General features: G+C 44.5%; 1 protein-coding gene across 1 annotated transcript in view; it reads right to left on the bottom strand.

The window, feature by feature from the left end:
* LOC146020448 (calcitonin gene-related peptide type 1 receptor-like) overlaps nt 1–26,617 on the bottom strand; it is a 235,192-nt gene that overhangs the window by 107,883 nt on the left and 100,692 nt on the right. The window contains 1 exon segment of the mRNA XM_083153589.1: nt 26,021–26,150. Within this exon segment, the coding sequence (XP_083009715.1) occupies nt 26,021–26,150 (130 nt within the window).

Raw genomic sequence — 26,617 nt, 5'->3', positions numbered from 1 at the left:
GACTGGATTTCAGTGGCAGTATCACTGGACTGGATTTATGCACGGCAGTATAACTGGACTGGATTTATACAACAGTATCACTGGACTGGACTTTAATGTCAGTACAACTGGACTGGAATTAAACAGCAGTACCACTGGACTGGACTTTAATGTCAGTACAACTGGACTGGATTTATGCACGGCAGTACAACTGGACTGGAATTAAACAGCAGTATAACTGGACTGGACATTAACAGCAGTATCACTGGACTTTAACGGCAGGACCACTGGACTGGATTTATGCAACAGTATCATTGACTGGGATTTTAAAGGCAGTATCACTGGACTTTAAACGCAGCACTAATGGACTTTAATGGCAGTACCACTGGGCTGGATTTATGCAGCAGTATCAATAGACTGGAGTTATGCAGTAGTATCAATAGACTGGAGTTATGCAGCAGTATGACTGGACTGGGATTGTACAGCAGTATCACTGGACTTTAACGGCAACACCAATGGACTTTAACTGCAGTACCACTGGACTGGAATTAAACAGCAATATCACTGGAATGGACTTTAATGTCAGTACAACTGGACTGGAATTAAACAGCAGCATCATTGACTGGGATTATACAGCAGTATCAATGGACTTTAACGGTAGTACCACTGTACTTTAATGGCAGTATCACTGGACTTTAATGGCAGGACTGGATTTATGCAGCCGTATTACTGGACTAGGATTATTACAGCATAATTACAGGACTGGACTTTAAAGGCAGTATCACTGGACTTTAACGGCAGTACCACTGGACTGGATTAATGCAGCAATATCAATAGACAGAAGTTATGCAGCAGTATCACTGGACTGGGATTATACAGCAGTATCACTGGACTTTAACGGCAGCACCAATGGACTTTAACTGCAGTACCACGGGACTGGATTTATGCAGCAGTATCACTAGACTACATATATGCAGCAGCATCACTGGACTAAGATTATACAGCAGTATCACCGGACTTGAATTTAAAGGCAGTATCACTGAACTTTAACGGCAGTACCAATGCACTTTATTGGCATTACTACTGGACTGAAGTTATGCAGCAGTATCACTGGACTGAAGTTATGCAGCAGTATCACTGGACTGAAGTTATATAGCAGTATCAATGGACTCGAATTATACTGCAGCATCACAGGACTTTAATGGCAGTACCACTAGACTGGATTTTTGCAGTAGTATCACTGGACTGGGACTATACAGCAGTATCAATGGCCTGGACTTTAAAGGCAGTATCACTGGACTTTAACAGCAGTATCACTGGACTTTAACAGCAGTACCACTGGACTTTAACGGCAGTACCCCTAGACTTTAATCGCAGTACCGCTGGACTGGATTTATGCAGCAGTATTGCTGGTTTTTAATGGCAGAGTAACTGGACTTTAATGGCAGCATCACAGGACTGGATGCCGCACTTAATCAATGATAAAACAGAAATGTGTGGACATACATATTCCTCCTACAACTCATAACTACCTGCTTCTGGCAGCCTTCCCACTCGCTGCCCAGCCTGGCTGCTGTCGCCCACTGCCTGACACCGCCCACACTTCAGGATCCTGGCGGCTCCACCCACAGTGGTACCCCGCCGCCTGCCTCTCACAGTGGCTGCTTCGGGCGGGAGAGGAGATTGGGCTTCCCTGTGTGACAGCCGACCTCCGCTCCCGGACACCCGCTCCCAGCAGAGGTATCCTGCTGCCATTGACACACTGTCATGCTGCCCCTGTAACTGCTCACGGTCGCCCGATCAGGCAGCCATTTGTGACAGCCACCCTCTGCTCCCGGACACCCGCTTCCAGCAGGGGCCGCACTTCAAGCTCTCGGTGGATCCATCTGCGGTGGCATCCGCGGTGGCATCCGGCTGCTGCTGACACCCTGCCCCTGTGACTGCTCCCGGCCAACCGCCTGCTTCCAGCAGTGGCTACTTTGGATTTGGAGGGGAGATCAAGCTGCCCTTAACAACCACCCTCCAGGCTCTTGTCTCCAAATCTGTCTCCCGACTACACGTGGCGGAGGACCCTTCCCTGATACACCCGGTGGTTGGTCTGGGACATTGAGATAGATGAGTGCACCCTGCTGTGCCACATACACGAGCACCAAGAGAGCGGCACCCGATCTAGCATAGCTGAGCAGCAGACAAGAACTGGACTGGATACTGACCCTGTCGGCACCCTAGGGTGCATACAGCACTATTATGGATATAACTAAAGAGAGAGAGAAACCGTAAACACGTAGGACACCACTGGCCTGTGCAGTGGAGAAGGGGAAATAGCACAGCTCATAGTGGAAAGTGACCAGTGGCTGTAAGTACTACATTGGGCAACACAACTCTGACATCTTTTTGTATAGCCCACCCTTCGCATTTAGTTCCTTGACCTTAATCATAATTGATGGTGGTTTGCTTTTTCCTGTGGCGTATTACACCAAGAAAGGGTTAAGCCTGCTTCACTTCAACTCACAGAAAGTTGCACCAGATAAGTGAACTATTTTTGAGAGGACAACGCCACCTACTGACTTTACTTAATACTAACTGATTAATGTCAATACTTTGTTCCATTTCTTTCACTGTTAACTCTCTCTGCACATGTTACATCTGCCCCGCCTGCAGTGCAGCATTGTTTTGCCCATTTTGAGAACAAATTTGTACGGAGATCAGGTTTGAATAAGGGCCAAAAGGCAGTGATACAACAGTTCACAGAAAAGCCTCATTACCTTTTCACTAGTAATGTCCTACCAACCTTCTATATAACAGGACAATAGCACATATGGAGTAAAGCTGATTATATTTTTTGCAACCTTATATGAATTTAGGAATGTTTTGTGATAGTAATGCCAATCAAGTGTAATAAAAAAAACCTGCAGTATTTTTGAAATCTATAAATAAAAAAAAAAAAAACATACTATTTAGCATTTTTGGAGCACTGTGAGTGCGGTATGTTTTGTCTTATTAATAACAGTGTCTGATTGTCAGATCTTGCTAATTCCATCCCAGTGAGGAGGTAATTGGATTTATGCTGCTCTCTTTGTAGTGCATATACAAATATAGACAATCTTGTGTACATAAATAAGAAATTACTGTTGCAGTCTGTTATTGAAAAACAGTAACTGTTACAATAAGTATTACAAGTAACATAAACTGTCTAATGTATCATTTTACATATCACTTCTGTTTATTGACAGAAAAACAGTGTTGCAACCCCTATGCTGGGAACATGATTGGGCTGCATTACAGCATATAATTATGCCAAAGATAAGCCAATATATTAACTGTTAAATACGTTGAAGTGTATTATGATGTAATAAACAAATACATCTAATGTTTAGAAAAATAAAATCAATTGATTCAATAATAACAGGTTTCAAAGATGTTGCACATACAGATGGAGCCACTGTCATCCATGCCCATAATTGGATTAAGTGAGTAATTGGAATACCCTGCTAATCCCCTACTCTATTGTTCTATATATTGTATTGCAGTTGAGAACAATAGGATAGCCATGGTGAATCATGGTGAGCCACGACCTAAAGGCCCCCATACACTATGCGATTTTGGGACGATTTCATCCGATTTCGGCACTTTGTGCCGATAATCGGATGAAATCGGCCCAAAATCGTAGGTATGTGACATTTGATCCGATCCGATGCACGGTCCCGTGCGCATCGGACCGGATCAGGGAGGTCGGACGGTCTGTACATACGATTACGTCCGACTAGGGTGGCCAATCTCGGGATCGGGATCGGCGGGATCCCGGGATTTGGCCCCTAAAACTCCGGGATTTCAATCCCGGGATTGGAGTTTCCAATCCCGGGATTTCGGGATTAGACTGCGCATGCGCAGTCTAATGCCGGGCAGCGTCTGAGCTAGTGCTCAGACGCTGCCCGGCTTCTCCCGTCCCGGGCAGTGCAGCTCTGCGCAGCGTGACGACGTCAGAGGTCACGCTGCGCAGGGCACACAACAGCCGCCGCCTCCTCATCTCACTCCTGCGCTGACCTCCCGCCGCCCGCCGCCTCCTCATCTCACTCCTGCGCTGACCTCCCGCCGCCCGCCCTCCTTCCCACCCAGCCTGCATTCTCATCACCCGCCCGGCCGCACCGCACCGCACCTGTAAGTAAATATGCGGGCGGCCGGGGCGGGTTTTTGTATTAGGGAAGCCAATCCCGGGATCCCGGGAATCCCGGGATCGGGCATTTTTCAATCCCGAATTCCGGGATTGAAAAAATGCCCGGGATTGGCAACCCTACGTCCGACCTCCCTGTATGCATATGCCTGCCACCTGACAGGCATATGCATACAGACACCGGGGGAGTAGTGGGGGCGGCCAGCGGCAGCGGTGGTGGGGGCGGCCAGCGGCAGCAGTGGTGGGGGCGGGCAGCGGCGGTGGGGACGGGCGGCGTGTGCGGTGAGCGCAGTGTACTTACACATAGCAGCAGCGGCGGGGACGGGACGCGCAGTGGCGGCTATTATATTTTTAAAATACTTGTCAAATGACCGGCCGCTCTCTGATTGGCCGGAGAGCTCTCAGCCAATCAGAGAGCGGCCGGTCATTTGACAAGTATTTTAAAAATATAATAGCCGCCACTGCGCGTCCCGTCCCCGCCGCTGCTGCTATGTGTAAGTACACTGCGCTCACCGCAAACGCCGCCCGTCCCCGCCGCTGCTGCCCGCCCCCACTACCGCCGCTGGCCGCCCCGACCACCGCTGCCCGTCCCCACTACTGCCGCTGCCCGCCCCCACTACTGCTCACCGCCCTGCAGCTCCCCGGGGTTTTTTTTACATGGGATAAATCGCATGCGATTTATCCCATGTAAAAATGGCACATCAAGTGCCAAATTGTATGTGAGCCTCCCGGGGAGCTGCCGGGCGGCTCGCAGGTAAATTGGGTCCGACTTGTCCCTAGGACAAGTCGGCCTAATGTATGGGGGCCTTAAGGAAGATAGATGAGATGGGCTTCTACTGTACAGTATTGTCTTCTTATTTTTTTTATGTTGTGTTTTGAGTTGTTTTATACAAACCAATTGTGATGTCCGCTATTATTAGACTGTTAAATTGGGTCAATAAGCACTTAAAAAGGAAATAAAGTATTGCTGATCAATCCTGCCTAGTAATTAAAACAGTGATTGGCATATATGTACTGCTGGACACCACTCATAGAATGATTAACCTGTTATTTTTTAATCAATATTCTTGATTTTATTTTTCTAAACATTAATGTATTTGTTTATTACATCATAATACACTTCAACGTATTTAACTGTTAATATATTGGCTTATCTTTGGCATAATTATATGCTTAAATGCCGCCCATTCAAGTTCCCAGCATAGGGGATGCAAAACCAATTTCAGACCAACTCATGTATAAAATAAACTGCCACAAGTAAAAACAATAAACAGAAGTGTTTTAAATACTGCACCTAAATAACAGAGCGTAATGCACTGATTACTGAACTTACTGCAGCATTCAGTAAAGAGTTTGTTGGACATTAGAAGATACAGATGTGCATTATACTATTAAGGACAAACAAAAGATATTTACCCTGAATTTTTGCCCCAAGTTTTTTTCTTGGTCAATTCAATTACAGAGCATCCTCTCCAAAAAAAAGAGAGAGAGAGAAAACACAATATTCACTACTGAGACCATGAAATGGGTCAATTATCAGGGATTTTTTTCTACCACCAAAGTCAGTCACTTTGCACTAGGACAAGTTCGTACTGTTTTTTACTAAAGTATATTAATGAACCACTCTAAGACATCTGACATAATTTTAACTAGATCGGAGTTTCTTCATAGGTTTCGTTATTTTCACCTAAAAAGTGAAACTTTAGGATTCCTGCCAGAACAGAAGATGTTGACTCAGATCAAAATGCTTTTGCACGTTTGTTATTCAGGTCAAGTTACAACTTTTCCACACTAGCCGATTTTGAATTTCTAAATTTAAATTTTTTCACTCCGCCCTAGCCTATGCCCAAATATACAGTTGTGTGTCTGATGCAGCAGCCATTGTGTTTGCAATAACAAATTATCTTAACATGGCATATAGTTTGGAATGTTTCTCTCTTAGAGGGAGATGCACTAAAGCGTAAATACGGTAAAAAAAAAAAAATTATTATCAGGTTTTTACTGCATATTCGCATGCTCTAAAGCCCGCATGCGATTAGTATCAATGCGGTAACTGGCGGAGGGGGGGGGGGGCAAAAATGGGCAGCAGATATTAGAACATTCCTCCTACTGTGATTTACTGAAGATTATACAAGATCTGAATTTGCTATATAAATAGGTTTTTTTTTAGTAGTCTTTTAAGATTAAGAAAGTGATTTTGAAGATACAGAGGCGGAAAGTCTATCTTTATCATAAACAAAAGTGAATACCAAGATAGCAAGTGTCTGCAATACGTAGACAGAAGGATGAGGAGGCGTCCCTGTTAAAATTCTACATGGGACCCAAGGAGTTAAGTAAAATTATGTCAGCATTATGTCTGAAGGCAAAGTTGGCCAATAAGACTTAATACGTATGAGTAATTGAATAATTTAATTGACAGAGAAAGTGGGAGGGTGTTGACAGTTAAGGAGAAAGCAGAGAATGCGGAAGGAGGGTTGGAGATATTTATGTATGAGATATTGGCTGGCTGCTATCCTCATTATTCTGTACTTGTTGACTTTTGGAGTTCATTTTATTTGTGTTAAGTAATAGCGGTTATAGTCTATTGGATTTCTTATGTTAAGTCTGCAATGCATTGGCAATAAATGTGATCAATTTGTCTTTTTGTAAAGCAGTGTCATTCATTTTACAAGTTTGTGTTAGCATGCAATTATTTCAGTGTATGCCATTATACTGTATTAAAGTTATGTTAAGTTAGGCTGTAAGTTACCTAGATATAAGTCTGCTTTTGCAAATTGGAGGCCCCAGCGTTCTCAATTATGTTGGTACCCACGTCGGTGATTAACAGAACAAGGTTTGCACAAGCTATAAACTGTTTTAGTACATTTTGTTAGGCTGTGCAGTTTTTTCCCATCAATCGCTCATTCTCTGATCCATGTGGTAAGCCATGTTGCTTGTAAAATTTGATCTCCCCTTGTTTACAGCAAAATAAGAGGCAAATTTTCAGTGCAAATAGATTTTATTCCATTGCAATGGGGCCCACACACGTAGCGATTTAGGTGCATTTTCTAAGAAATCTCATTAGATGTTTGATAGAGAAGGAAAGTGAGTGTGTATGCTATGTTTGTCAGTGTGTACATGATGTGTGCATGTATACATGCTGCATGCTATGTGTGTGTGTATGTCAGTGTGTATATGATGTGTGTTTTTGTCAGTGTATATGCTTTGTCTATGCATGCCATGTGTGTATATGCTGTGTGTATTATGCTGTGTGTTTGTGTATGTGTATATATATATATATATATGCAATGTGTGAGTTTGTGTGTATATGCCGTGTACATGTACTGTATGCCATGTGTGTGTGTTGGATGATATATAAAAGTCCCATAACCTTGTCGAAGTCGCCCCCCCCCCCCCCCCCCCAAAAAAAAAAAAAAAGAATCAACTTCTGTCAACTGAAAAATGGTTTAACCTGGTCATATATAGGGGTCGATTTTTTTTTTTTTAAGGATAAGAACAATAGGGGTGGTGACATGTTTTTTTTCGGGGGGGGGGGGGGGGGGGGGGGGGTTGTTTTTAAAAGAGGGGTGGCTATAGATAGGTCAGTGCAATTTGGATAAGGAGTAAAATCAATGGCCATGGTTAGATGCTGATTCTGGATACTAATCGCATAAGAAAAAGGGTTAACGGTAAAATGAACAGATCGCTAAGATTAGCTTTTAAATGCAGATATGATAATGAATTACATATTGCTTATATTTTTGTTTGAAGGTACCTGTGAGACTGCTAAGAAGAAGAAAGAATGTCCTTTGCAGGTGCACTAACGAAAAGTTAAATTTAACTTTTATTAAAGTATTTATAAAATAGTGCGTAAAAATATTAAAAACACAATAATGACATACAAAGGTGGGGTTCACACATTAAAACTAAGGTGACAGATGTTGCTGATAATATTTATGTAGTGTATTGAACGTTTGAGTGTGTCAATCTATTAACAGTGTTTGGCTACCCACTTTGTGCAGCGATGAGGGTCTGCAGATCCCACACGTTGCTACTACCAGATTAAATATAAGGGGTGAGATTTAATAGGATGAGAGATTCAGAAAATTAGAGATTTGGGGAGAAATCTCCAGTTTTTTTAAAGTCATTTACACTGCACAATCAAACTGGTTTTGCAGTGTAAACGATTGCCGCTTTAAAAAAACTGGAGATTTCTCCCCAAATCTCTCATTTTCTGAATCTCTCATCCTATTAAATCTCACCTAAGGTGCCAAATGGGAGTGGGTCAATTGACCTCTGATAACTCCTTATGCCTCAGACTTGCTACAACTCTATTTGAGCCATGGGGTAACCGTGCCTCAGTATGTTGCACAGGAATAACCCGTGTTGTTTTAGCCTGAAATATTAATATAAACTGATACTGGTCCCTTGTATGTAGGTCAGGGTGTTCCACTGCGTGAATGCAGATAGGAATCTCAACCCTTTGAGGCCACCAGATAATAACTGCTCCCTCAGTGTGCTGTAACACACAATCAACATGCAATGGTAAGAAAAATAAAGAAAAGAGCAACAATCTGCCTGCGCACCACTAGCCGGCACGCGCTTCGCAGATTAGCTTCCTCAGGGCCAAACGCAGTGGAACACGCTGACCTACATAAAAGGGACCAGTACCAGTTTATATTAATATTTCAGCCTGAAACAACACGGGTTATTCCTGTGCAACATAAAATAAACACATGCACAAAGTAGGTAGCCAAACACTGTTAATAGATAGATACACTCAAACGATCAATACACTACATAAATATTATCAGCAACATCTGTCTGCCACCTTAGTTTTAATGTGTGAACACCACCTTTGTATGTCATTATTGTGTTTTTAATATTTTTTTGCAGTATTTTATAAATACTTTAATACAAGTTACATTTTACTTTTCTTTGGTGCACCTGCAAAGGACATTCTTTCTTCTTCTTGCAAATTGGTTCAAATTCCATGTCCCAAGGTAGCATACCCCTATCTTAAGTAATATCTACATTCCTTTATATAAGGTATAGGTGTCCTAGACAATCGATTTCAGCCTTGTGCGATTGACAAAACCCACCCCCTTTTTGCTAACTGTTATGGACAGTTCTCAGAAGGTGCAAGATCTGCTAACTGATTATTATTATTTTATTTATAAGGTGCCACAAGTGTTTCACAGCGCCATACAAAGGAACAGTGCAGGGAGACAAACTTATCATTACAGTAAATGAATAACAAAATAGTGTACAGGTAAAAAGAGAGCCACAATTCAATACACAATACAGCTTAAATGTAAGTAGTGAGGACTTGACCAATGTGCTACTAGGGGCTGGTGGCCAAAGATGGAGATGAGTATTCGGACGAAGATGGTCACTGAGTGTTTGTGTATGGGAAAGCTGTGAATGAAATGTGAATAGAAGAGGGCTCTGACAACAGGAGGGAAGAGGACCCTGCTATGAAGAGCTTACAATTTAGTAGGAAGGGGGGGACAGCAGTGGCGTAAGTTTGTCCCAGTTGCCCGGAGGCAAGATAAATGTTGGTGCCCCCATCCGATAGGTAGATAGATATGTGAATTGGTGATGCTAGCGCCGCAAGTACCACAAAGTATGGCTGTGAGAGTAGAGATTAAGGGATAGGTTAGGGTAAGGCTGCAGGAGGGGAGAGGTTAGGGAATTGGTTAGGGTAAGGCTGCAGGAAGGGAGGTTATGAGAGAGGTTAGGGTAAGGCTGCAGGAGAGGAGAGGTTGGGATAAGCCTGCAGGAGGGGAGGCTAGGGTTAGGAGACAGGCTGTAGCCCACTCCCTGCTCTGTATAAGCTCCATTAAATGTGTAATGTCACTGACTTGTGTGAGCCATAGCAGGGGAAGTGATGGGGAAGGTGCTCCTGGCTGTGGCTGGTTGTAGCTGCTCACAGTGTGGAGTCTCCCCTGTGCCTGCAGGGTGCTGGCTGCTGGAAGCTGCATTGCGTGGTGTGTGCTGGCTGGGGGGTCCCATTTCCTGCTGCTGCTGAATATGTCCAGAACGACAGAGGAGCATGTGCTGGGCTCTCCTCCAATCAGAACTCAGCTCCTCTGACCCCACTGCAGTGCCTCCTGGGATTTTTTTACCCAATAGTGCACAGCAGATTACTGTGCACTGCCCCGACCACCTGGAGGCTGCAGTAGAGGACAATCACTGGCAGAAGATGGGTCACTCCTGCTCCTCTACTTTGGGAGGGAGGCAGGGCTGTGAGTGCAGCGGAGCCGTAGACAATGGAGGAGATGTGCCCCCTTCGGTGCAGACGCCCGGCGGCAGGTAACTCCATTGCCTCCGGCAGTTCCGCCACTGGGAGACAGACAGATTACATGAGGTGCAAGCAAGTGGGAGGTGGCTTGATGGCAGGATGCAAGCAGGCAGAGATTGTCAAGGCATGTGGTAGGGGTCAGAGGACAAGCATCAGAACTAAGTTATGCAGTGTAAGGGTACCTGACAGATTGCACAAAGGGGTTGATGCGGATAACGAGGGGAGGTTACACTTGGTGGGCGCTTACCTACGAGACTACTAACTGATAGGGACAGTTCACAGAAAGTGTAGGTCTGGTAACAATAGATGACAGATAACACAAAGGTTAGGATTTTGGAAGGTTTTTTATTTTATTTTTATTTATACTTTTTTTGAAAGGGGTAACACATTCTAAAGTTGCCCATACATGTTACAATTATTGTATACAATATCGCATCTCATCGTATCTCGGTTTTGCGATGAGATGAGATCTAGTACAAAAAGTATGTGCAGTACATACTTTTTGTACTAGATCTCATCTCACCTCATCGCAAAACTGAGATGCAATGAGATGCGATATTGTATACAATATTGTATACAATAATTGTAACGTGTATGGGCACCTTAAGTATTTGTATCAGATCAAAGAGAGGTTTTTTTGCAAGTGATATGTTGGTATGAGCAAGTGATTTGAAGTTATTGAGAGACTGTGCCCTTTTAATAAAGGCTGCGGATTAGGAGGTAGTGGTGAGTGATGCACCCGGTAGTATGGTTTATTTGACTGAAGGTGAAGAAATTGGTTGGATGAAACAGTGAGATAAATGGATTGATTGTCTAATTGAAAAAAAGAAAAGAAAATCCCACTAACACGCTAATGCTTGGAATGATGTGTTTATTAATGCAAGTGTGATTCTTTTTATTAACGAGTGGAGAGTGTTATTTTGTTCTGCCAGCAAAAGAACTGCACAAACTACAGCTGGTACAAAACACAGGTGCCCTTCACTGGCTGCCTATTAAATGGCGAATCATCTTCAAGATTAATTTACTAAGTTTAAAAACCCTACATGACCAAGGCTCAAGATACCTGAAGCAGCCTCTGATTCCAAACTGTCCCACTTAATTACTGTGATCTGTAGATGTAGGACTTTTAGCAGTACCTAGAATCTCCCATAATTCATCTGGGGATTAAACTTTTAGCCATGCGTCTCCGACTCTATGGAACTCACTTTCCCACACAGTTCGAGAGGCCACCACTCTAGAATCCTTCAAAAACAAACTCACGACATTCCTGTTTACTCAAACATTTATGTAATTCCCTTAAGTATAATTTATGAAAAGCCTTTGTTTTTTCAGCAGAAAGTCAGAAATCTCAAATGATTTGATGCGAGTTAAGGGGTTAATCAAGTCACTTAAGAAAATACTTGATATGATGATAGGGCAGGGTTGCCTACCCTCCCGGATTGGCCGGGAGGGTCCCGGAAATTGGGTCCCCCTCCCGGCCCCCAGGTGGGCAATCCTCCCGGATTCTGCGTCACCCTCCGGATCTCCCCTGCAGCTGCCCATCCACATCGTTGAACTACCGCGATTCACGGCTATTCCTCGGAGGGGGCGCTGCTAAATAGGCAAATATTGCACTTTAGGGCTTGATGACGTCTACATCAGGCCCCCCCACACACACGTGATGCTGACAGACTCCTCTCCAGGCTTCTCCCGGAGAGGAGAATTTAAAAGTATGCAAGTATGTGATAGGGTCAAATTTGATTTTAAATGGTGTGAAATATCTTCAGAACATTTCCCCTTGTATATTTCCTAGCATAGTTAGTCTGATTTAGAAGATCAAAAAGGACCCAGAATACAGTTAGGAATTTCAAGAACTTTAAAGACAACAGGTATTTTCTTTCTTTATAAGTCAGGAGATTGCAGTTTTTTGCAGACTGACACAGTGTGGGACAGCGGTCAGCAAGCGGCACCTCTGGCCCAGACAACTGCCTCCTTAGTGCAGCTCCTCTCTACCTAATGACTGTCAACTCTCTCTCTCTCTATATCAGCTCCTGTAACAATGTGAGTTTATCTCTACCTGTTTCAATGCTATCTCTCTCTCTCAGCTCCCCTTACCTCCCTTCTGTAATAATGTTTCAGCTCCCCGCTTTAGCCAACTGTCCGGTCTCTTATCCTGTTCTAACCAAGATTTTTGTGCCTCACAGATTTGTGCCTGATGTTTGGGTTGTTTTTAAAAGAGGGGTGGCTATAGATAGGTCAGTGTAATTTGGATAAAGAGTAAAATCAATGGCCATGGTTAGATGCTGATTCTGGATACCATAAGATTCTGGATCGCATAAGAAAAAGGGTTAACGGTAAAATGAACAGATCGCTAAGATTAGCTTTTAAATGCAGATATGATAATGAATTACATATTGCTTATATTTTTGTTTGAAGGTACCTGTGAGACTGCTAAGAAGAAGAAAGAATGTCCTTTGCAGGTGCACCAAAGATTAAATTTAACTTAAATTTAATTTAACTTTTATTAAAGTATTTATAAAATACTGCGAAAAAATATTAAAAACACAATAATGACATACAAAGGTGGGGTTCACACATTAAAACTAAGGTGACAGATGTTGCTGATAATATTTATGTAGTGTATTGAACATTTGAGTGTGTCAATCTATTAACAGTGTTTGGCTACCCACTTTGTGCAGCGATGAGGGTCTGCAGATCCCACACGTTGCTACTACCAGATTAAATATAAGGGGTGAGATTTAATAGGATGAGAGATTCAGAAAATGAGAGATTTGGGGAGAAATCTCCAGTCATTTACACTGCACAATCAAACTAGTTTTGCAGTGTAAACGATTGCCGCTTTAAAAAAACTGGATATTTCTCCACAAATCTCTCATTTTCTGAATCTCTCATCCTATTAAATCTCACCTAAGGTGCCATATGGGAGTGGGTCAATTGACCTCTGATAACTCCTTATGCCTCAGACTTGCTACAACTCTATTTGAGCCATGGGGTAACCTTGCCTCAATATGTTGCACAGGAATAACCCGTGTTGTTTTAGCCTGAAATATTAACATAAACTGATACTGGTCCCTTGTATGTAGGTCAGGGTGTTCCACTGCGTGAATGCAGATAGGAATCTCCACCCTTTGAGGCGACCAGATAATAACTGCTCCCTCAGTGTGCTGTAACACACAATCAACATGCAATGGTAAGAAAAATAAAGAAAAGAGCAACAATCTGCCTGCGCACCGCTAGCCGGCACGCGCTTCGCAGATTAGCTTCCTCAGGGCCAAACGCAGTGGAACACGCTGACCTACATAAAAGGGACCAGTATCAGTTTATATTAATATTTCAGCCTGATACAACACGGGTTATTCCTGTGCAACATAAAATAAACACATGCACAAAGTAGGTAGCCAAACACTGTTAATAGATAGATACACTCAAACGATCAATTCACTACATAAATATTATCAGCAACATCTGTCTGCCACCTTAGTTTTAATGTGTGAACCCCACCTTTGTATGTCATTATTGTGTTTTTAATATTTTTTTGCAGTATTTTATAAATACTTTAATAAAAGTTACATTTTATTTTTCTTTGGTGCACCTGCAAAGGACATTCTTTCTTCTTCTTGCAAATTGGTTCAAATTCCATGTCCCAAGGTAGCACACCCCTATCTTAAGTAATATCTACATTCCTTTATATAAGGTATAGGGGTCCTAGACAATCGTTTTCAGCCTTGTGCGATTGACAAAACCCACCCCCTTTTTGCTAACTGTTATGGACAGTTCTCAGAAGGTGCAAGATCTGCTAACTGATTATTATTATTATTATATTTATAAGGTGCCACAAGTGTTTCACAGCGCCATACAAAGGAACAGTGCAGGGAGACAAACTTATCATTACAGTAAATGAATAACAAAATAGTGTACAGGTAAAAAGAGAGCCACAATTCAATACACAATACAGCTTAAATGTAAGTAGTGAGGACTTGACCACTACACTGCTACTAGGGGCTGGTGGCCAAAGATGGAGATGAGTATTCGGACGAAGATGGTCACTGAGTATTTGAGTATGGGAAAGCTGTGAATGAAATGTGAATAGAAGAGGGCTCTGACAACAGGAGGGAAGAGGACCCTGCTATGAAGAGCTTACAATTTAGTAGGAAGGGGGGGGCAGCAGTGGCGTAAGTTTGTCCCAGTTGCCCGGAGGCAAGATAAATGTTGGTGCCCCCATCCGATAGGTAGATATATATGTGAATTGGTGATGCTAGTGCCGCAAGTACCACAAAGTATGGCTGTGAGAGTAGAGGTTAAGGGATAGGTTAGGGTAAGGCTGCTGGAGGGGAGAGGTTAGGGAATTGGTTAGGGTAAGGTTGCAGGAAGGGAGGTTATGAGAGAGGTTAGGGTAAGGCTGCATGAGGGGAGAGGTTGGGATAAGCCTGCAGGAGGGGAGGCTAGGGTTAGGAGACAGGCTGTAGCCCACTCCCTGCTCCTCCCCTGCTCTGTATAAGCTCCATAAAATGTGTAATGTCACTGACTTGTGTGAGCCATAGCAGGGGAAGTGATGAGGAAGGTGCTCCTGGCTGTGGCTGGTTGTAGCTGCTCACAGTGTGGAGTCTCCCCCTGTGCCTGCAGGGTGCTGGCTGCTGGAAGCTGCATTGCGTGCTGTGTGCTGGCTGGGGGGTCCCATTTTCTGCTGCTGCTGAATATGTCCAGAACGACAGAGGAGCATGTGCTGGGCTCTCCTCCAATCAGAACTCAGCTCATGCTCCTCTGACCCCACTGCAGTGCCTGGGATTTTTCTACCCAATAGTGCACAGCAGATTACTGTGCGCTGCCCCGACCACCTGGAGGCTGCAGTAGAGGACAATCACTGGCAGAAGATGGGTCCCTCCTGCTCCTCTACTTTGGGAGACAATGGAGGAGATGTGCGCCCTCCGGTGCAGACGCCCGGCGGCAGGTAACTCCATTGCCTCCGGCAGTTCCGCCACTGGGAGACAGACAGATTACATGAGGTGCAAGCAAGTGGGAGGTGGCTTGATGGCAGGATGCAAGCAGGCAGAGATTGTCAAGGCATGTGGTAGGGGTCAGAGGACAAGCATCAGAACTAAGTTATGCAGTGTAAGGGTACCTGACAGATTGCACAAAGGGGTTGATGCGGATAACGAGGGGAGGTTACACTTGGTGGCCGCTTACCTACGAGACTACTAACTGATAGGGACAGTTCACAGAAAGTGTAGGTCTGGTAACAATAGATGACAGATAACACAAAGGTTAGGATTTTGGAAGGTTTTTTATTTTATTTTTATTTATACTTTTTTTGAAAGGGGTAACACATTCTAAAGTTGCCCATACATGTTACAATTATTGTATACAATATTGTGTACAATATCGCATCTCATCGTATCTTGGTTTTGCGATGAGATGAGATCTAGTACAAAAAGTATGTGCAGTACATAGTTTTTGTACTAGATCTCATCTCACCTCATCGCAAAACCGAGATGCAATGAGATGCGATATTGTATACAATATTGTATACAATAATTGTAACGTGTATGGGCACCTTAAGTATTTGTATCAGATCAAAGAGGTTTTTTTGCAAGTGATATGTTGGTATGAGCAAGTGATTTGAAGTTATTGAGAGACTGTGCCCTTTAATAAAGGCTGCGGATTAGGAGGTAGTAGTGAGTGATGCACCCGGTAGTATTGTTTATTTGACTGAAGGTGAAGAAATTGGTTGGATGAAACAGTGAGATAAATGGATTGATTGTCTAATTGAAAAAAAAAAATCCCACTAACATGCTAATGCTTGGAATGATGTGTTTATTAATGCAAGTGTGATTCTTTTTATTAACGAGTGGAGAGTGTTATTTTGTTCTGCCAGCAAAAGAACTGCACAAACTACAGCTGGTACAAAACACAGGTGCCCTTCACTGGCTGCCTATTAAATGGTGAATCATCTTCAAGATTAATTTACTAAGTTTAAAAACCCTACATGACCAAGGCTCAAGATACCTGAAGCAGCTTCTGATTCCAAACTGTCCCACTTAATTACTGTGATCTGTAGATGTAGGACTTTTAGCAGTACCTAGAATCTCCCATAATTCATCTGGGGATTAAACTTTTAGCCATGCGTCTCCGACTCTATGGAACTCACTTTCCCACACAGTTCGAGAGGCCACCACTCTAGAATCCTTCAAAAACAAACTCACGACTTTCCTGTTTACTCAAACATTTATGTTATTCCCTTAAGTATAATTTATGAAAAGCCTTTGTTTTTTCAGCAGAAAGTCAGAAATCTCAGATGATTTGATGCGAGTTAAGGGGTTAATCAAGTCACTTAAGAAAATACTTGATATGATGATAGGGCAGGGTTGCCTACCCTCCCGGATTGGCCGGGAGGGTCCCGGAAATTGGGTCTTCCTCCCGGCCCCCAGGTGGGCAATCCTCCCGGATTCTGCGTCACCCTCCGGATCTCCCCTGCAGCTGCCCGTCCACATCGTTGAACTACCGCGATTCACGGCTATTCCTCGGAGGGGGCGCTGCTAAATAGGCAAATATTGCACTTTAGGGCTTGATGACGTCTACATCAGGCCCCCCCACACACACGTGATGCTGACAGACTCCTCTCCAGGCTTCTCCCGGAGAGGAGAATTTAAAAGTAGGCAAGTATGTGATAGGGTCAAATTTGATTTTAAATGGTGTGAAATATCTTCAGAACATTTCCCCTTGTATATTTCCTAGCATAGTTAGTCTGATTTAGAAGATCAAAAAGGACCCACAATACAGTTCGGAATTTCAAGAACTTTAAAGACAACAGGTATTTTCTTTCTTTATAAGTCAGGAGATTGCAGTTTTTTGCAGACTGACACAGTGTGGGACAGCGGTCAGCAAGCGGCACCTCTGGCCCAGACAACTGCCTCCTTAGTGCAGCTCCTCTCTACCTAATGACTGTCAACTCTCTCTCTCTCTCTATATCAGCTCCTGTAACAATGTGAGTTTATCTCTACCTGTTTCAATGCTATCTCTCTCTCTCAGCTCCCCTTACCTCCCTTCTGTAATAATGTTTCAGCTCCCCGCTTTAGCCAACTGTCCGGTCTCTTATCCTGTTCTAACCAAGATTTTTGTGCCTCACAGATTTGTGCCTGATGTTTGTGATGCTGATGCAATGCCTGCGCTTAATGTTATTGCTTTACTTCCATATCCTAATCCAAGACCACATTCCTCTTGCACTCCAGAGGGTGCAGGGTCCTGCAAGGAACTGGGTAGAATCATGGGGAATGCAGCCGAGAAGGTCCAAGGTATCAGACTGGAGACATCAGGAGGCTGGAGATGGAACCCCTCAGGAAGCTACCAGGAAAGATGACTTGTACCCCAAGACAAGAACGACCAGCAAACAGAATGAAAAGAACAGTGGGTGCAGGAGACATTGGCTGGTGCAAACTGTCACAGATGAAGGTTGTGAAACTGCTTCAGGAACTTGTTCTGGAGTTAATTGTCCTGGAGGATGGAATTTCGCAAGCTGGATGTATTGTTTGTGCATAGACTTTGACCACGGAGGTGTTGACAAAACTCCCTTGCAGAAGCTCGGAGAGTCTAAATAATTGGAGGTTATCACCATTGACGAAGCGCCTTCCGAAGGAAGTACCCCGGGGTCAATACAGGCACTACTGTACAACAGCAGTGGGCTTTTGATAGGTCTCCTAGGCTGAGAGATGCCTTCAGGGCAGGAACAAAAGAAGAGCAGACTATACTCTGACACTCCAGAGGGTGCAGGGTCCTGCAAGGAACTGGGTAGAGTCATGGGGAATGTAGCTGAGAAGGTCCAAGGTATCAGACTGGAGACATCAGGAGGCTGGAGATGGAACCCCTCAGGAAGTGACCAAGAAAGATGACTTGGACCCCAAGACAAGAACGACCAGCAAACAGAATGAAAAGAACAGTGGGTGCAGGAGACAGAGAGAGCAGAATAGCGAATCCCGGAAGTTTCACCAGCATCAGTGACCTCTGGTCAGAGACTCATACCTCATAGAGTCTCGCAAAGGGCCGGTACTCTGCAGCCCACGTGACCCTCAAGATGGCGGTGCCCAGACTGGGAACTGATGCTAACTGAGCATCGGACCCACCGGAGGCATGAACACAAGACCACCCCCATGTGACTCTGCGGTCAAGCACCAGCCAGGCACAAGGACTGGAGAAGGCTGGAAGGTGAGTATTTGCAGATGCCAGGGACCCCATGCCGGGCCGTGATAAGAATATGTGATTACTTTAGAAGCCATTGGTTTTTTGGCACAAGTCCCTCGCGAGGGTGTGTATAAGGCCCCAATAGGCAGGTGTGTGTCTGATGCAGCAGCCATTTTGTTCACTAAAGCTCAGTACAAAGTATCTTAAAATGGTGTATAGTTTGGAATGTTTCTCTCCTAATGTTATTAACTGAAGAATATACGATACTTGTTTCCTAGCATGGCCACAATCGCGGGCATCGGGTGTCATTTTTAGTGGTCTGCGACGCGACCGACGCGATGCCCCCGATTTTCCCATTGAAATGCATTGAAAAAAGTCAAAATCGCCTCGGTCGCGTCGTATGCGGCTAAAAAAGGCTTAAATGGTCCAGACGCGATGCCCCCGATTTCCCATAGGAAACAATGTTAAATGCCTCAATTTACCCGCGATGCCCCCGATTTCCCATAGGAAACCATGTTAAATGCCTCAATTTCACCAAATCATCATAGGGAACAATGGTAAATGGGCCAGAAACCCCCAAAAACACCCCTGAACAGTGAAATGTCCCCCCAAAAGTAGTTTACGCCACCCCACGATCAACGCGAACCCGAAGCGTGGCGAGCGCAGCGAGGAACAAAAGAAGAGCAGACTATACTCTGACACTCCAGAGGGTGCAGGGTCCTGCAAGGAACTGGGTAGAGTCATGGGGAATGTAGCTGAGAAGGTCCAAGGTATCAGACTGGAGACATCAGGAGGCTGGAGATGGAACCCCTCAGGAAGTGACCAAGAAAGATGACTTGGACCCCAAGACAAGAACGACCAGCAAACAGAATGAAAAGAACAGTGGGTGCAGGAGACAGAGAGAGCAGAATAGCGAATCCCGGAAGTTTCACCAGCATCAGTGACCTCTGGTCAGAGACTCATACCTCATAGAGTCTCGCAAAGGGCCGGTACTCTGCAGCCCACGTGACCCTCAAGATGGCGGTGCCCAGACTGGGAACTGATGCTAACTGAGCATCGGACCCACCGGAGGCATGAACACAAGACCACCCCCATGTGACTCTGCGGTCAAGCACCAGCCAGGCACAAGGACTGGAGAAGGCTGGAAGGTGAGTATTTGCAGATGCCAGGGACCCCATGCCGGGCCGTGATAAGAATATGTGATTACTTTAGAAGCCATTGGTTTTTTGGCACAAGTCCCTCGCGAGGGTGTGTATAAGGCCCCAATAGGCAGGTGTGTGTCTGATGCAGCAGCCATTTTGTTCACTAAAGCTCAGTACAAAGTATCTTAAAATGGTGTATAGTTTGGAATGTTTCTCTCCTAATGTTATTTACTGAAGAATATACGATACTTGTTTCCTAGCATGGCCACAATCGCGGGCATCGGGTGTCATTTTTAGTGGTCTGCGACGCGACCGACGCGATGCCCCCGATTTTCCCATTGAAATGCATTGAAAAAAGTCAAAATCGCCTCGGTCGCGTCGTATGCGGCTAAAAAAGGCTTAAATGGTCCAGACGCGATGCCCCCGATTTCCCATAGGAAACAATGTTAAATGCCTCAATTTACCCGCGATGCCCCTGATTTCCCATAGGAAACCATGTTAAATGCCTCAATTTCACCAAATCATCATAGGGAACAATGGTAAATGGGCCAGAAACCCCCAAAAACACCCCTGAACAGTGAAATGTCCCCCCAAAAGTAGTTTACGCCACCCCACGATCAACGCGAACCCGAAGCGTGGCGAGCGCAGCGAGCCCGCGAGGGGCGGTGGTACACGTCCTCCGACCTTTTCATACCCCCACTATCCACGTCGACGTGGAGTTGAGAATAGAATAGTGTGGCGAGCGCAGCGAGCCACCGAGCCCGAAGCGTGGCGAGCGGACGCGGATACCTTCACAGGTAAACGCGCCCCTTTGCGGGCTTCACAGGTATCCGCTGCGCTCGCCACGCTTCGGGCTCGCTGCGCTCGCCACACTATTCTATTCTCAACTCCACGCCGACGTGGATAGTTGGGGTATGAAAAGGTCGGAGGACGCGTACCGCTGCGCTCGCCACGCTTCGGGTTCGCGTTGATCGTGGGGTGGCGTAAACTACTTTTGGGGGGACATTTCACTGTTCAGGGGTGTTTTGGGGGGTTTCTGGCCCATTTACCATTGTTCCCTATGATGATTTGGGTAAATTGAGCCATTTAACATTGTTTCCTATGGGAAATCGGGGGCATCGCGGGTAAATTGAGGCATTTAACATTGTTCCCTATGGGAAATCGCGGGCATCGCACCCGATTTTTTAGTGCATGCAATGGCCGCGATGCCCCCGATTTTTACTCACGATGCCCACGATCATGATCGTTGTGGCCGTGCTAGGAAACAAGTACCGAATATACAGATGTAGCCGGCCACATCTTTGTAGAGGATGGCGATCCTATCGCCATCCCTCGCCCGCTGCCGGCTACCGCCAGGGGCGTGCGCACACAGGACGCTTGCACGCCCCGTGGCAACGGAGCTTGGCGGGGGTCCCCTCTGCCTCCCCCGCCGTCGCCACCGGTCCCCCTCGTCGCTCCGACCCCCCCTGAACTGGGCAGCGTCTCCCTGAAGCGGAGACCATTGGGGACACACTGCCCAGCCGCCGTGATACTGGGACGCGTGTGCGCGTGAGATGCATGCGCGTCCCAGTCTCTATCGCCGGCGCTCGCTAGTGAAAGGGATCTGGCGAGCGTAGGCCAAGGATGGCAGTGGCTCCATCTGCAGAAGAGCTGAATTTGCTATACAGGTTGAGTATCCCTTATCCAAAATGTTTGGGACCAGAAGAATTTTGGATAATGGATTATTCAGTATTTTGGAATATTTTTTACAGTTACTAATCTAAGTAACATACAACCCTAAAATATAATGGCGAAAACTGAAATAACACTGAATTGATTGCACAGAATTGTAAAATGAATAACACTGCTTTACTTAAAAGACAATTTGATCACATTTATTGCCAATGCAGACTTAACACAAGAAATAAGATAGACTATAACAGCTATTACTACTACAACAACTACAATGAACTCCAAAAGACAACAGATACAGGATAACGGAGATAGCAGCTAGCCAATATCTCATACATGCGTTACGCATGTATGAGATATTGGCTAGCTGCTATCTCCGTTATCCTGTATCTGTTGTCTTTTGGAGTTCATTGTAGTTGTTGTTATTCATTTTACAATTCTGTGCAATCAATTCAGTGTTATTTCAGTTTTCGCCATTATATTTAAGGGTTGTATGTTACTTAGATAGAAGTCCGCTACATCCCCTAACGCTGGGGTAGCCAACCCTAGTCCTCGAGAGCTACCAACAGTGCATGTTTTGCAGGTCTCCTCACAGAATCACAAGTGAGCTAATTAGCTCCATCTGTGTATCTTTTAAAATGTGTCAGTGATTAATGAGTGCAGCAGCTAGGTTGTCTGGAAAATGTGCACTGTTGGTAGCTCTCGAGGGCTAGGGTTGGCTACCACTGCCCTAACGCAATGCACTACATCACTAAGCTACATACCCCTACACACTGCACTACCTCACTATGCAACTGTACATCCCATAATGCAATGCACTACATCACTACGCTACATACCCCTCTACACGTTGCACTAGATCACTACACTCTATTCCCTAACGCAATGAACTGCTACTTTGCTACTGTACATATTCCTACATGCAGCACTACATCACTACACTACATATCCTAAAGCAACACAAATCATTACGCTATATATACAAGAGGGAGCAGAGTAGAGGTACCAAAAGAGGGGGTTGGAACTTATCGGGAGCTGGATTAGCAGGGAGAACTGCAGGGATGAAGGAGGTTGCTCTGCCCAGCGTAAAACCAGATGTGCCTTTAATTGCCACTCGTCATATGGACAACCTGGGTGTCTGAAGCTGGGAGGGCTAGCAGCCGGCCATAGCTCTAGTGTTATCGCTAAGCTTCTTTTTCAGGGCGCCGCACCCTGCCCGTTTTTAAAATTTGCACCCTGCCCTGGTGCTTCCCTCTTCCGTACTGACATGCCACTGAGGAATGTATTATCTGTGGCTGTCAGCTGCTCCAGCTTCCCTTACCGCTCTACTCACCACTGAACTCCTCTGCTGAGAGTGGCCTGTAAGCGCGGCAGAGGACAGCTGGAAGAGCCGCTCTCAGCAAAGAAGTTGACATGTCGCTCTCAGCAGAGGAGTTCAGCTCTAAGTTTCAGCTGCAACCCTCCCCTTGCCACGTTGACATACCACTGTGTTAGCGCGGCAGGGGAAATTGCATTGCGCGATGCGGTACTGGCTCCACGCTCCTACACATGGGCTTCCTGTGCGTACACGCTGCCTGGCCTGGGGCATGTCTGTGACCACAACCTGATCACTGAAGTTGAGTCTCCACTGCGCTGGGGAGAAGGCAGGCACTGGAGAGTCAGGAGCCATCGCAGCAGGTCAAGGTGCTTGCTGCCAGGGGGGAGGGGGGCACATCACTCCCTGCCGATCTGTAATTACTCTGTGCTGCCAGCCAACACTCCCACCTGTCAGGTTATTCACCAAGTTCTGCCAGTTACCTGACCATGCTTGCAGTGGGCTGAGGCAGAACATACAAGCACAGCCCTATTCACACCTCAGTAACTGAGGGGGGGAGGGGTGTTTGAATATTGTGCCCCGCTCGGTTATGGGTGGTTGTATAATGTGCCCTGCTCAGTGATGGGGGTGTGGTTGCCCCGCTCGGCGATCAGGAGGGACCCTGCCCTGCCCGGGGGTCTGCATCCTGCCCCAAAAATATCCTGAACACTATAGCTCTACTCTGGATAACCCCCTCAATACCTTTCCATCCGCCTCTCAGCATTGCCGCGGCTGTGGGTCATCTCTCCTGCCTGGGTAGTGAAGTCATGCTGCTCCACTACTTAAATGGCTCCCAAATAGCTGCCGGCTGGGGGGTCTGCTAAAAATTAACTAGTTGCTCAGGAGATGGTGCTCCTCCTTCAATCTGCCACTGCACCGGGACATAATAAATGTATTCTTTGTCCTGTAGAGGCTAATAAGAGATACTCTGCCAGGGATTCGTTGTGGGGACTATTGTGTGAAATTGTTGGAGTTGGACAAACTGTTTATCACTCAATAAACCACAACTGATTGTCATCTAATGATGCATTCGAATTGATCTGCAACCCCCTATATTTACAATTGGCTAGCTACATTCATTATTTTCTTCACAGCACTGTTTAACAGCAGCTTGTTGTCCCTAGCCATGATCCCATTGAATTACTAACATATTACTTGAAGAAAATAAGATACCTATGAATTGAACATTAGAACACAGTTCTTGAGATTGCAGTACCTATACTCTACAATGAAAAATATGCAAAGATGGAGAGGTTCAATGTATTCCCTCTAGGCCAAGTATTAGGTGGCTTAATGAGTTGGAAGAAACTTTTACAGGGAGTTTTAGTAATATTTTACCAGCCCCACCCCGGGAAGGTGGGCAAGTCCCCTGCTTTCCTTGTAGGCCTCCCTTTACCACCCACAGCAAAGTACAAGGAGGAGGGGGCAGCACAGAATGGAAGTATGCCTCAAGGGAAAGTATGGAGGTAAGGTCTTAGAAGTTGCAGACGACACCAAATTGAGTAAGGAAATTAACTCAGGAGAGGATGTGGAAACACTACAAAGTGACTTAAATAAACTGGAAAGGTGGGCGGAAAGGTGGAAAATGCATTTTAACGTTGAAAATGTAATTCATTATGGGAACAAAAATGAACAAGCTACACTTGGGAGTATTGTGTTCAGTTCTGGGCACCGCACCTTAGGAAGGACATAAATGAATTGGAACAGGTACAGAGAAGGGCGACTAAGCTAGTAAAAGGTCTTGAAGCACTAGAATACAAAGATAGGATAACCAGGCTGAATATGTTTTTACTGGTGAAATGGAGGTTGAGGTGATATGATTAGTATGTTCAAATACAGGATTGGGAATCATATGGAAATGGGAGATGATTTGTTCACTAACAGGCTTATACTTAGGACACACAGGCATGTACTGAGGCTTGAGGAAAATAAATTCCATACTGAATTAAGAGGAGGATTCTTCATCATTAGAGCAGTAAAATTCTGGAACTCATTGCCGGTGGGGGTGATTACAGCGACTACTGTTAATGAATTTATATCAAAACTGGATGCATTTTTGTCCACTAAGGGGGTCCCATAAATATGACTTATTCAAGTCAGTAGTTACAATTTAGATAGGTTGAACTCGATGGACTAATGTCTTTTTTCAGCCTTAATTACTATGTTACTATGGTACAGCAGCCAGCTGCACTAAGTACAACAAGCATCCTCACAGACAGCCTTGATTTTTAGATAGGCAGACTTGGTGCCCCCCCCCCCCAGATCCTGGTGTGCTAGGCTGCTACCTAAAGCTGCCTAATGGTTACTAAAAAAAATCCAACAATACACTGTAGCTTAGGCCAGCAAAGATAATGAAAGACCTTTCACCATTTTGCAAGTCTCTGTTGCCAATTGTAGGGTGATACTAAAATAGCGCTACCTAGTGATGAAAATAAATGCCATTAGAAAGTATCAATAGCCTCCTTCCCTCTATAAACATATGGGGATGGAGGAAATCAGTGTAAACTGGAATTAATTTACTAATAATTTGAGCACAGTTAACAAACCTCTTTTTGTTATTGTTGAAAACACAAGAGAAATGGCCAGCTTATAAAATATACCGCTGAGGGGGAGATGCATCAAACCTTGTAGAGATAAAGTGCCAACCAATCATCTTTCATTTTTCAAACAATCTATAATGTCAGTTAGGAGCTAATTGCTTGGTACTGTACTTTTCCTCTACATAGGGATTGATACTGTACATCTGCCCCTAGCCTTGGAATGAGGTGAAATGTAGAAGAACAAGCAAAAATACACCTCTCCACCAATTTTAATTTATTCTATACCTAAAAGAAGTAAGAAAACCTGAGCACAATATCAGATTCACTTGACTATCTCATATTATTAGTTATATGAGCGGTGCGCATTTTCATTAATTATTCTGGGCCAGATTCTCTAAGCTTCAAAAGTGATAAAATGGAGAGCGATAAACAGCCAGCCAATAAACTCCTGTCTGACATTTTTCAAACACAGTCTGTGACATGGCAGGTAGGAGCTGATTGGCTGGCTGTTTATCACTCTCCATTTTAATGGTCTGTTAATACTTAAATACTTATTGTTAGAATCAAAATAATATGCTGGAACAATATAAATAAATTATTAATAATAAGAAGAATTAATTAATTTACACTACACCTGTTAGACCACATATATATGAAAATTATTCAAAGTAGGGCATGTAATTATATCTCTAATAAACAGATGTTTACCTTGCTTTCCGTGTGGTGACTCGTACATTATCTTTTGATAGCATTCATACTGTGCTGTCATGATCTTGCGTTTTGTTACACTAACATAAATAGGACTCTCCGCTTCAATCGGGCTTTGAAGCTGTTCTGCCTGAAATGTATCATAATGAGAGAGAATATAGAATAGTGCAATATTATTTACATCATATTTATATAGTAACAGGAAATTGTCAAAGCAAGCACTAGTAGCAATGAAGAATAGCTAAGAATAGCTGATTTAAAATTTCACGTGGGGTCCATTTGTAGGAGTATGGATCATAGGATCATTGGTCGCCAGGCCATAGGCCAACGTGGCTTAGGTCGACAGGGTTTAAAGGTCGACACAAGCAACCGGTCAACATGGAAAGGTCAACATGCCAAAAGTTGACATGAGTTTTTTTTTTTTTTTTTATTTGGTGTCTATGTCTACATAAGTCGACACAGACACCATATAAGTGTACCACTTTGACCGCCATGCTTCAGGCACGGTGCTTTGCTATGCGCTGCACACTATTATATTCTCACTCTGTGCCTACTTGTATAGAAAAGTATGAAATAACAATTATTTTTTTTAAACTC

This window comes from Crinia signifera, chromosome 7, assembly GCF_055691185.1.
Source record: "Crinia signifera chromosome 7, ASM5569118v1, whole genome shotgun sequence".
Lineage (NCBI taxonomy): Eukaryota > Metazoa > Chordata > Amphibia > Anura > Myobatrachidae > Crinia > Crinia signifera.
Note: the sequence above shows the minus strand (reverse complement) of the source record. Positions and strands in the feature narration are given on the sequence as shown.